This window comes from Ostrinia furnacalis, unplaced genomic scaffold, assembly GCF_004193835.3.
Source record: "Ostrinia furnacalis isolate ACB-3 unplaced genomic scaffold, ASM419383v2 OfSCF0534, whole genome shotgun sequence".
Taxonomy (NCBI): domain Eukaryota; kingdom Metazoa; phylum Arthropoda; class Insecta; order Lepidoptera; family Crambidae; genus Ostrinia; species Ostrinia furnacalis.
The window spans coordinates 262,185-273,752 of NW_021130773.1; the positions used below are offsets into that span (position 1 = coordinate 262,185).

The window sequence follows — 11,568 nt, forward strand, 5'->3', positions numbered from 1 at the left end:
TTAAAAATATCTGATTGTTCCCCTGGATCAGACGTCGCACCTGGGTCAGAATCTGTACGCCCATGCTGACTGGCCTCCAGACTATTGACGTATTACCCTGCCTAAAAATGTGATTTGCTTCCCCTGGATTAAACTGTCCCCTGGGTTGGAACCAGGGTACACCCATGCTTACTGGACTCCAGACTATTGACGCATTACCCTGTTTAAAAATATCTAATTGTTCCCCTGGATCAGACGTCTCCCCTGGGTCAGAACCTGTACACCCATGCTGACTGGCCTCCAGACTATTAACGTATTACCCTGCCTAAAAATGTAATTTGCTTCCCCTGGATTAAACTGTCCCCTGGGTTGGAACCAGGGTACACCCATGCTTACTGGACTCCAGACTATTGACGCATTACCCTGTTTAAAAATATCTAATTGTTCCCCTGGATCAGACGTCTCCCCTGGGTCAGAACCTGTACGCCCATGCTGACTGGCCTCCAGCCAGACTATTGACGTATTACCCTGCCTAAAAATGTGATTTGCTTCCCCTGGATTAAACTGTCCCCTGGGTTAGAACCAGGGTACACCCATGCTTACTGGACTCCCAGACTATTGACGCATTACCCTGTTTAAAAATATCTAATTGTTCCCCTGGATCAGACGTCTCCCCTGGGTCAGAACCTGTACGCCCATGCTGACGGGCCTCCAGACTATTGACGTATTACCCTGCCTAAAAATATCTCATTGCGTCCCCTGGATTAAACTGTACCCTGGATACATCGACTTGTCTCTGAAATAATTACCTTACCCTGTCTAAAATATCTGATTTGCGGCCCCTGGATCAAACTGCCCCCTTGACCGGATCTAGGATACACCCAAGCCGACTGGTCGCCGACTGATTAATAAAGCGTATAGTACTGCCCCCTGGGTCGGAACCAGGGTACGCCGACTGGTCTCTGACTACTGTTAGATTAATAAGCCGTACGGTACCTCTGGGCCGGAACCAGGGTACACCGACTGTTCTTTGACTGTTACCCAGTACCCTGTATCAAACTGTCCCCTGGACCGGATCGAGGGTACACCCATGCCATGTCTCGACTGTTAACTTTCCCCCGGGACAAACTTGACCTTCAATGGTTGGGTTTTTGTGGCGGTCAAGCTGTAGATCCTGGCTACACAGGAGTTGCAGTGGTGGGAACGAGAGGTGGGAATAGTCCCGTAAGCCATGTCTCGACTGTTTGACTAATAAACCGTGTTGTCCACAGCCACAATGAGCACCTACTTCCAATACCCGACCCCCGAGTTGCAGGAGGAGCTGAAGAAGATCGCGCAGGCGATCGTCGCTCCCGGCAAGGGTATCCTCGCTGCCGATGAGTCCACTGGTAAGTCTTAACACGAAGGAGTAAAGTTCAAAATTACTGTTTGGATTGAACAAGCAAGTCTTTTTTTGCGTTGCGACTTTAGTAGGAAGTAATAAAGTTCTTCGAAAAAATGTGGTTATGATATTTCCATTGAACGCTGATGGAAGTGATGGAACACCTAAACCGCCAAACCATGACTATGAGAAATAAATGAAGAGATCTGTAGACCTACGTGTTCTTTTGTAATTTAAGAGCAGGTAGCATTTTAAATTTTCATGTATGTACTAAGTATCGGCAACAGTGTTAACTACCCATTGCCGGTCATGTCGTCTCGTTCTATCGCAAAGAATCACCATTTGATGAGAGCGAGAGCAAAAACGGAAATGGATAGTTAACAGTGTGGCCGTGTGTAGGCCTACAGCCTAGGATTTTGTATTTGTATCTTTTCTGAGTTTTGTGGAAAGTAATGTTGCTACATTTTGTCGCTGCATAATTAAAAAAAATAATTGACCTCAAGTCTGAGACCTGGAAAATTTTCGGGGTTTTAGAAGAATCTCCAAACCATAAACTATGGTCTCAAAACCATAACACGTAACCAAATCTCGACATTTGCTCTCAGGAACCATGGGCAAGCGTCTCCAGGACATCGGCGTGGAGAACACCGAGGAGAACCGCCGCAAGTACCGCCAGCTCTTGTTCAGCACTGACCCGGTAAGTGGACACCTTTTATAGTAAAACTTACTTTATGCAGGCCTGTTCACCTCCGCGAGTTTACATCGAAAACAAAACACGCACGATGGCCCACCTACAGGATACTATTCGACAAGGCCTCACATACGAGCGAAAATTGACTCACGCACGCGTATTCTTGTGTATGATGGAAGGAAATAAAGAAAATGGTGTACTAAATACTGTGCGGTATTTAACTGCCTAAATAATAATAAAAACACAGAATGTACTTTTTTTAAGTTGCCTCAAGACACTGAGAGGTAAATAATTAGTTAATTAATATTATTATTTTTTATTTTATTTATTTATTTTAGGAATTACAAACAAATGTGTTACAGAAATTAACTTATCTACTAGACTTATGAATTATTTATGTGGTAACACATTCATTATTCATGATAATTCATGCTAAATCATGTATTTCCTCCGCCATTTTCCGCAGTTTGGCACCTCACGTCACATCATTTTACCGAAGTCAGCCCTATAGCTTCGGCGCAGTACCGATCACTGACGTTTGTCAACAAAATGGTGCTTGACTCTTGAGACAGGCTAAATTACACCATATTGTTAATGACATTGAGCATACATTTTTTTAAATACCTTCGCGAAGTAAGACTTCTGTACGTAGTACTTATTATTATTCTGTGCTTTATGTGTTTAAGGCAAGGCTTCTTTTTCCATGACATGACTACGAAATTCAACATCAAACTCTTCTGTGTGTGACAAACATGTACCTACTTACTTTATGTATTTATTAGCGAGTGTAGTTACTCTATGTATTTATAGCGAGGCTTCTTTTTCTGTCACTTGACATCATTCATTATCAGGTCATTTAGTCTCCACTGCAGGAGAACCACCATCAACCGCTGGCGTATCCAGCCAGGGTGGACTGACAGTCTGGCCCAGGAGAGAGGGATAGTATGTCCCAGGCTGGATCAGTATGATCCAGGGAGGTAGACTTAGGCGGGGATTAGATTTTTCCCCATTATTAGACACTTGAATGGGGGAAGAATTGGAGAAACTACCCTCCCCTGCCTACACCTCGGTACCCTGTTCAATTTACTAGAGGTAAATAGAAGATTATTTTGGTCTACACCCCCATGCTGGCCGGACCGGTAAATTAATAATCCAGGGGGCTGAGTGTGAGTTCATCATACGTTGTCACTAGTGAGCGCGTTTGATGCGGTCCGCCCCGGGTGCCAAGCATCAGGGGGTGACACAAGTCGCACAGATTAGTACTCACTGGCACATCTGCATGGCAAATTTGCGGTACCATGTGATACCCCCGTATCATGACATAAACCCCCCCTGTGGGGTGCGATTGTCTTTCAATCTTCGAATCGTTAGGTAACCCCAAAATCCTGGGGGTACCAGGGGGTGCCTTAGGAATTGTGACGGGGGGNCTGATTCGCCCCGGGTTCCAACCCATGCTTCGCCGCCACTGGTTTGATGTAAACTCATACTAAGGATTGATTCGATATTAAGTACTTAGAGACTACCTTACCACAAACTTACTTACCTACAAACTATCTTAGAGTAAATAGACAGCAAATAAATTATCTATTTATTAATATCGTTCCGAACACCGGAACGCTTTATCACGTTGAACAAACAATTCTTGTTATCGTATTTACTTACTTGTTTTAAACAAACAGGGCCGTTATGCAATATCTATTAAAAACAAAGTGAACTTTGGCAGTGGCACAAAATGGCAATGTGTAATTACTACCTATGTTAATTATTTGACTTATCTTTCTATTAAATAAGTAGATCATAGAATTTTAAAGCAAATTCAAATTTTCCTCTCTATAAAGACTAAAACTAAACTTTCTGATATCTTAATCTAGAAACACACATACCAATAAAATTTTCGAGTTGTTTAGGAAACCGCTCAACAAACCCCGTTTTGCAATAAGACGCCTTAAGCCGGGGGTTTGCATCCAATAGATGAGGAAAACACTGATGTAAACTTAACATGCATCAGATTCAGAATCATTGAACACAGTAATAGTTTGAACTTTTTAAAGGCTAGTTTTTGTAACTAATCTATGGGATTTTTGTAAGATATTTTACATCTAAAATCATACCATATCAAAAGACAGCTTGGTTGGTTATTTACTAGTGGATCGGTGGGTGTGCGCAGCCGCGGCCCATACCGGTTCTACAGTTGTTTGGCGCCCGTCGCGTATCTATTACTTATTCATACAAACTTGATCACGAGCGACTGGGCATGTGCTTTAAAGGGAGTTGGAATTTGTCCACTTACAGCATTTATCCGAGAATAACTCTTGGTATAACTGGCACATTGACATATTTCAGTATAGGAAATATGTCAAAATGTCGAATAACTGAAGATTTATTCTGAGATTAATATTTACTCTTGTTTGGTCAAGCGACAAATGAATTGCAATTTCTAAAAAGTTTGAAACGTCTTAGCTAGATTTAAATTCTTACTTATTTTTACAATCCAAACACTCGCACCACTATTTGTACCTACTGTCTACTTTTGCCTGTGACAAAGCAAATAAATGTAATGGAAAAATGCAGTTTACATATTTAACCGAAGATCAGCCTCATTTCACAAACATTTGCTCTTCAAACAGTGATATCCGAAGATAATTTATGCTAGCGAAGTAATTGTTTCAAGTATTTGATAATTTTAATTTTCAATACTTAAACCAGAATATCGGAAAAATTCGGCCAGCCAGTGTGGCGATTGATTTGTCCTCTATTCGTCTCTGGTAAATTAATGACCATGCTTCTGCAATGGAGACTAAATGACCTGGTGATGATGATAAAACAATTGATTGATAGATTTATCCGACCGATTTCGGAAATCACGACCACTTCGACTCCTAACTCTCTTGGCAGCGCTGGTATGGCCGAAAATGGCTCACATGGCCGATCTTCGCGGCAAACTCCCTCGCACATTGAGGGCATCTGAGACAAACAATAAAACAATATTATCTTCTTGTCGTGTCAAAAACAAAACTATTACAGTATTAGCCCAAAACTGCCACTAGAGTGGCGTCGTCAGTAGCATTCATTAAATATTCCTGCGTGTAGTTATTCGTTGTTGTTGAATAAAACAATATTGAGGATCTAATAGACAATCTAGCAATAATTCTCGCTTTAAACATTTTCCCCAGATTTCCAGTCTTCACAAATATTATTATGTTTAGATCGTTTCATCCACGGAGACACGCCCCACCAATTTTTGTTTGAAGGAAGTACAGGGTGCGGGAAGTTTGATTCGAGCAATCCGAGCGTCTTGTTGTAGTGTACACTTATGCATAATTTAGCGTGTATCGATAACACTCAAACATTAGCGGAAGAAGTGGGACGCGTCTTCGTGGATTAAACGATCTATAACGGCTATCATTTCTCCCCAGGCTCTCTCCGAGAACATCTCCGGAGTGATCCTCTTCCACGAGACGCTGTACCAGAAGGCGGACGACGGCACGCCGCTGGTCAGCCTGCTGGAGAAGCGCGGCATCATCCCCGGCATCAAGGTCGACAAGGGCGTCGTCCCGCTGTTCGGATCTGAGGACGAGTGCACCACCCAGGGTAAGAAGATAGCAGCTTTTTCGTATGTCCCCTTAGTCTGTGTGTCCTCTCATTTCAGCCAAAGGACGTCCACTCTGTGATCTGAAGACCAGTGCTTTACCCAGGGTAAGAAAGTAAAGTACCATGTCTTTGGCAGTCCAGTCTTTCCTCTCATTTCAGCCAAAGCACGTCCACAACTAGACTAAAGGCCTTTAAAGGGTTTTCTGACACTTTATATGCGTACGAGTGCCACACCCAGGGTAAGTAGCAACCGTAGTCTCTGCATATCCCCTCATTTTAGCCAAAATATGTCTACTGCTGGACCAAGGATTCCTACAGGACTTCCAAAGTGACCAATCCTGCATGGCACTCAGGGTAAAAATCTACCATAGTCTCGCGTCTTTCCTCCCATTTACCATTATAGCCGATGAACGTCCTCTGCTGGATCAAGGACTCCCCTAAAGACTTGTAGAATAACCGGTCCTGCGCTGTATCCAGAAACTTTTAGTGACCTTCACCAGATCCTAGGAAGCCTTCTGGACAAAGGCCTCCAGACCCCTCAAGACTTTCCACAATAATTGCTTCTGCGGTACCCGCATCCAGGTTCTTCCAGCAACCTTCATCACATCATCGGTCCTCCGAGTCATGTATTTTTGGTCCATGCTTACTCGAGAACTTTTAGCCCCAACGGTCATCAGTTCCACGAGCTGTCTGCTCCGCTGTCCACATACACTTTCACGCCTTGTCTATCTTATGATAGAAACAGGCACGTCGTGCCAAGACGTTATCTTATGGTGAAGACGCTTGCAAATTAAGTGAACAGTTCGCTACAGGTCGAAATGAAAGTTTAAAATAAATAGCAAGTTTTAGCGACGTTTTTGATACGGGCCTTAGACGTTTGGCGTATCTCCAATGAATGCAAGGTGAATATTATTCTCATACATGTGTAAGTTATGTAACGACTGGAATGGTCTATGTCTTTCATCTCCGTACCCAAGACAAAATGTCTTTCATTTTATTATCAACTTATCACATGTCAAATTGTCATCATGTTTACGAGTAGGTACTGTAAAACCACTTAGGGGCTTAAATAAGTGGCGGGTTCTTTTATAGCAGGGATAATGGGGTCATTAAGTAATCGATTGCTGTTGGAAATATTCCGATGGAACATTTATGCATACAGTCTGTGTCAGACTTTATGCATACAGTCTGTGTCAGACTTACGGCCATCTTGGAAACAATGCCAACTGACATTGACAAATAATTTTCAATGACTAATGTTGTGCATATAGAAGTTGTAATACGTAACTTTTCCAGTTCATAACTACCTACTCAATAAACTCGGGAATTGCTTGCGAAAACATATTAATTATGTTTTATTGGTTTAAAGGCTTCTTATCACATTGTTAATTAGTACTTATACTGTTTGTGTTCCAAATAAAGAAAAATAAGATAAAAACAAAGCAATAAATATTGACATAAATTAATTGATATGCTGTGCTGAGACGTCAATATTTAACCTTTAAAATACACAATCAGGACCATTCCCACCTCTCGTTCCCAGCGCTGCAACTCCTGTGTAGCCAGGATCTACAGCTTGACCGCCATTAAATAACCGATGAAGGTTATGTAAGTTGATCAAGTACATGTCTATAATATGGGCCTTTTCAAGGCAAGAGTGAAAAGACACAAGACTGCATCTCACTTAACGTCAGGTGTGATTGCGGTCAAATACCTACCACGTACCACGTACCTGGATGCGGGCAGCGCAGGACCGTTCATTGTGGAAAACCTTGGGGGAGGCCTTTGTCCAGCAGTGGACGTCATTTGGCTGAAACGAACGAAACGAACGAACCTACCACGTTCTTCATAAAAAAGGCAATCGTTCAAGCTAACATTATTCTTTCTTCTAGGTCTGGACGACCTTGCCCAGCGCTGCGCCCAGTACAAGAAGGATGGTTGCCACTTCGCCAAGTGGCGTTGCGTGCTGAAGATCGGTCGCAACACGCCGTCCTACCAGTCTATCCAGGAGAACGCTACTGTTCTGGCCCGCTACGCTTCCATCTGCCAGAGCCAGCGTATCGTGCCCATTGTGGAGCCCGAGGTCTTGCCTGATGGTAAGTCTGCTCTGATCAAAGCATCTCATAGCCAAGTGGCGTTGCGTGCTGAAGATCGGTCGCAACACGCCGTCCTACCAGTCTATCCAGGAGAACGCTACTGTTCTGGCCCGTTACGCTTCCATCTGCCAGAGCCAGCGTATCGTGCCCATTGTGGAGCCCGAGGTCTTGCCTGATGGTGAGTCTGACCTTGTCAAAGAATCTCTTAGCCAAGTGGCGTTGCGTGATAGATCAATCGCAAGTCACGCCATCTTAGCAATCTGATTGACACAGGGACTGGAATTCGAACTTTAGCATTCTTTCCCGAACACCATAATTCGGGCCTCTTCAAGGATAGAGTGAATAAGCACAGGGCAGATATTTACCATCCTAGACTGCATCTCATATAACGTCAGGTGTGATTGTGGTCAAAAATTTGCCATGTTCTGCATTAAAAAAAAACTTATAGCTACGGACAAATCTAAGGCTTGATTTCCTTTTAGGCTGACATCGGTGACCGACGTCAGCGGCGCGCACGATTACACACTAGTTCTATGTAATCATCTGCCGCTGACGACGGCGTTGCAGTGCGGTGGTTCATTGTGTTTATTCGTACGCTCGACCGATGTACGCGACCGACGTCAGCGTAGGAGGAAATCAAGCCTAAGCATTCGCCGGTGTCGTGGACGAGTTCCATCATTGGATTCCTATTCCTACGTATCGATAGATTTGCTGTCGATAAGACTGTCGGTCGATAGTTTAATTTTGAATCTTACAATTTTTATCCTTACAGGTGAGCACGACCTTGACCGCGCCCAGAAGGTGACCGAGGTGGTGTTGGCTGCCTGCTACAAGGCTCTCAGCGACCACCATGTCTTCCTCGAGGGTACCCTGTTGAAGCCCAACATGGTAAGCATTTATCACGTTTAGCCCATCCCAACGCTGGGAGATTGACGCTTTTAACAATGATTGTAACTGAACAAACTCATAAAACTCATTTAAATGACATTGGGAACTTTTTGCCCCACTTTTCGAAAAGTAGTGGACACAAACGAAACCTATCACAGATGATACATACTAATATCCAATGAATTTCCGTGCATTTTTTTTCTCTCCCTTATATGGGAATATTGAGAAAATGAAGTTTTAATATTTTATTTTATTTTACATTTAGGTAATATTTTTGACGACCTCCGTGGCAGAGAGGCGCACACACCGGTTTTCAAGGTGTGCCGCGCCAATCCTGATGTCCCGGGTTCGATTCCCGGCCGGGACAATATAGAAAACGATATTTTCACATTGTCTCTGGTTTGGGTGTGTTGTGGTTCGTCGTTCCCGATTTCCATAACACAAATGCCTTAGCTACTTATTTTGGGTTGGAGTAATATATGAGATGTTGTCTAATATTAATTTAAGTATTTATAATATTTTATTTATTTATATTATTTTATTTATATTTTTTATTTATTTATATTATTTTATTTACTTTTATTGGTTACTCTGCAATGCCAAACAACATAACATGTAAAAATATCAAATCATTTTAGGCAAATATATTTTCAACTTAGACTCGTCATATCTCAGAATTCCCATAACTCACAACATAGCGCTTTAAGTGAATATACCTACAAGTATAAAGCTTTGAAATAAAATACGTTTCATCTTTGTCCGCCGTGGGGCATTTTCTCATATTAAAGTTCCCAATGTTCTTTGCAAGTAAGCTTTTAAAAAGCACCTTTACACGTCCCAGTAATAACCCTACCACTGCTTTGGGACAATAAATGGGCCAGTGCTAAGGAGAAGCAGCGCAAGAAACTCCGTCACTATTGTCAGCCTCTTTTTCAAGTAACTAGACTATGATAATAGAGAACAAGAGAGTATTTTTTATACTTGGCACTACATAAGTGTCATCAACTATGGCGCTTGACACACTGTTCGTGTCGAGAAATTTGGCACTACATAAGTGTCGTCAATAATGGCACTTGACGCACCATTCGTGTCAAGAAATTCTTTTTCACCAATACAAAAGTTTTAGAAAATGGAAACAAAAGAAAACGAAAACATTGTCTATTCTTTGAGAAAATTGGTCCTCCTAACTAAATTTTTATCGTGATTTTGCTTTGAAAATGGCACAACTATGTTTAATTTTTCATACAAAAGGGTCATGTCATATCATAGTTGACAGAGTAGTTAGACGGTTGCCCGCAGTGAGTGTGCGAGCACGACAGCAACATAATTACGCGCGAGCGATAAGGATGGGTAGCTTGAGGTCATTGGACAAAATTCTACGTGCTCGGAGACCGGGCTTTAGTATAGAAATTGACTGATATTTGTTGCCCAGGTGACCGCCGGCCAGTCGTGCAAGAAGACGTATACTCCCATGGACGTCGCCCGCGCCACCGTCACCGCTCTTCTCCGGACCGTGCCCGCTGCCGTTCCCGGTAAGTCAAGAAAACTAGTGTTGTTCCTCGATATCGGTAGTTTAGCGATACTGTATTTCAGAATACTGACAGTCAAATTACTAATTTCCTCTGACGATCTTCCTTTTTTGCTTCTGATGAATTAGGCTGAGTTGCACCACCTTATTTTAACCGTAACAATAACAATAAACGGTGCTTTTTGTATGGAGTTTGACAGATTTTTGACATTTGTCAAAGTTAAGGTAACATGGTGCAACTCGGCCTTAGAGAGTTCATTACTTGTGGATAATGTGCCTGATAGTCTGTAGCTAGAAACTCATCTGCCAGATAAACTAAAAGTTTTGGTTTCACATTCTGTGTACAGATAGTTTCTTTCTTTCTTTCAGATAGTTACAGCACCTTTAGTTAGATAGTGATAGATCAATTTATCTGAAACTTTTACGAGGAACCGGTTGTCCTCTTCACTCGTGTAGGTCCACTCCATTCAATTAGATCACACAACCTTAGTTGTCAGACGGGACTATTGCCACCTCTCGTTCCCACCGCTGCAACTCCTGTGTAGCCAGGATCTACAATAAAAACCCAACCAGTGAAGGTCAAGTTTGTCCCGGGGGCAATTTAAGTCAATGACAGTTCATTGAACCCGCAATGAAATTAATAGGAGGAGTTCGAAGTTAAGGTTCGACTTCCCTCCATTGCAAAGCGGATGACAGGTGACAAACAAAGTTTTAATAATAATAGAAAAGAGTCAGACGTATACACTGCGTCAATATGCCAATCAAAAACACCCCCTATTTCTAGGCGTCACATTCCTCTCCGGTGGCCAGTCTGAGGAGGAGGCCTCCGTCAACCTGAACGCCATCAACGCCGTTGACCTCAAGCGACCCTGGGCCCTGACCTTCAGCTACGGTCGCGCCCTCCAGGCATCCGTGCTCCGTGCTTGGGCCGGCAAGCCTGAGAACGTTCTGGCTGGACAGCAGGAGCTTCTGAAGAGAGCTAAGGTGAGGGAATGTGGGCCTTATGGATGAAGAGTTAGGTGGAGTTTAGTGTGGTATCTAGGTCTAACTTAGGTGTGGGTTTGGGTGTGGGAAACTGGATCTTATGGCGGAGGAGTTACGGTCGTGCTCTCCAGGCCTCTGTACCATGAGAACGTACTGGCTAGACAGCAGGAGCTTCTGAAGAGAGCCAAGGTGAGGGAATGTGGGCCTTATGGCTGAGGAGTTAGGTGCAGTTTAGTGTAGTTTACAGGTCTAACTTTAGTGGGGGTTTGGATTTGGGAAACTGGATCTTATGGCCGAGGAGTTACGGTCGTACCCTCTAGGCGACTGTGCTCCGTGCCTGGGCCGGCAAGCCTGAGAACGTTCTGGCTGGACAGCAGGAGCTTCTGAAGAGAGCCAAGGTGAGGGAATATGAGCCTTGTGGCTGAGGAGT

General features: G+C 43.2%; 1 protein-coding gene across 2 annotated transcripts; it reads left to right on the forward strand.

The window, feature by feature from the left end:
- Window positions 1-1,250: 1,250 nt before the first annotated feature.
- LOC114366093 (fructose-bisphosphate aldolase-like) lies at window positions 1,251-11,180 on the forward strand. Of its 2 annotated transcripts, XM_028322880.1 has the most exons (8): window positions 1,251-1,367; window positions 1,966-2,057; window positions 5,468-5,642; window positions 7,535-7,614; window positions 7,793-7,916; window positions 8,511-8,626; window positions 10,059-10,158; window positions 10,939-11,180. In XM_028322880.1, exons 1-8 carry the CDS (start codon window positions 1,256-1,258, stop codon window positions 11,163-11,165), a joined length of 1,026 nt encoding a protein of 341 aa, XP_028178681.1. In that variant the 5' UTR covers window positions 1,251-1,255; the 3' UTR covers window positions 11,166-11,180. The 2 variants fall into 2 exon arrangements, with proteins under 2 accessions (XP_028178681.1, XP_028178680.1); XM_028322879.1 differs by lacking the exon at window positions 7,793-7,916 and having other exon boundaries at window positions 7,535-7,738.
- Window positions 11,181-11,568: the final 388 nt, after the last annotated feature.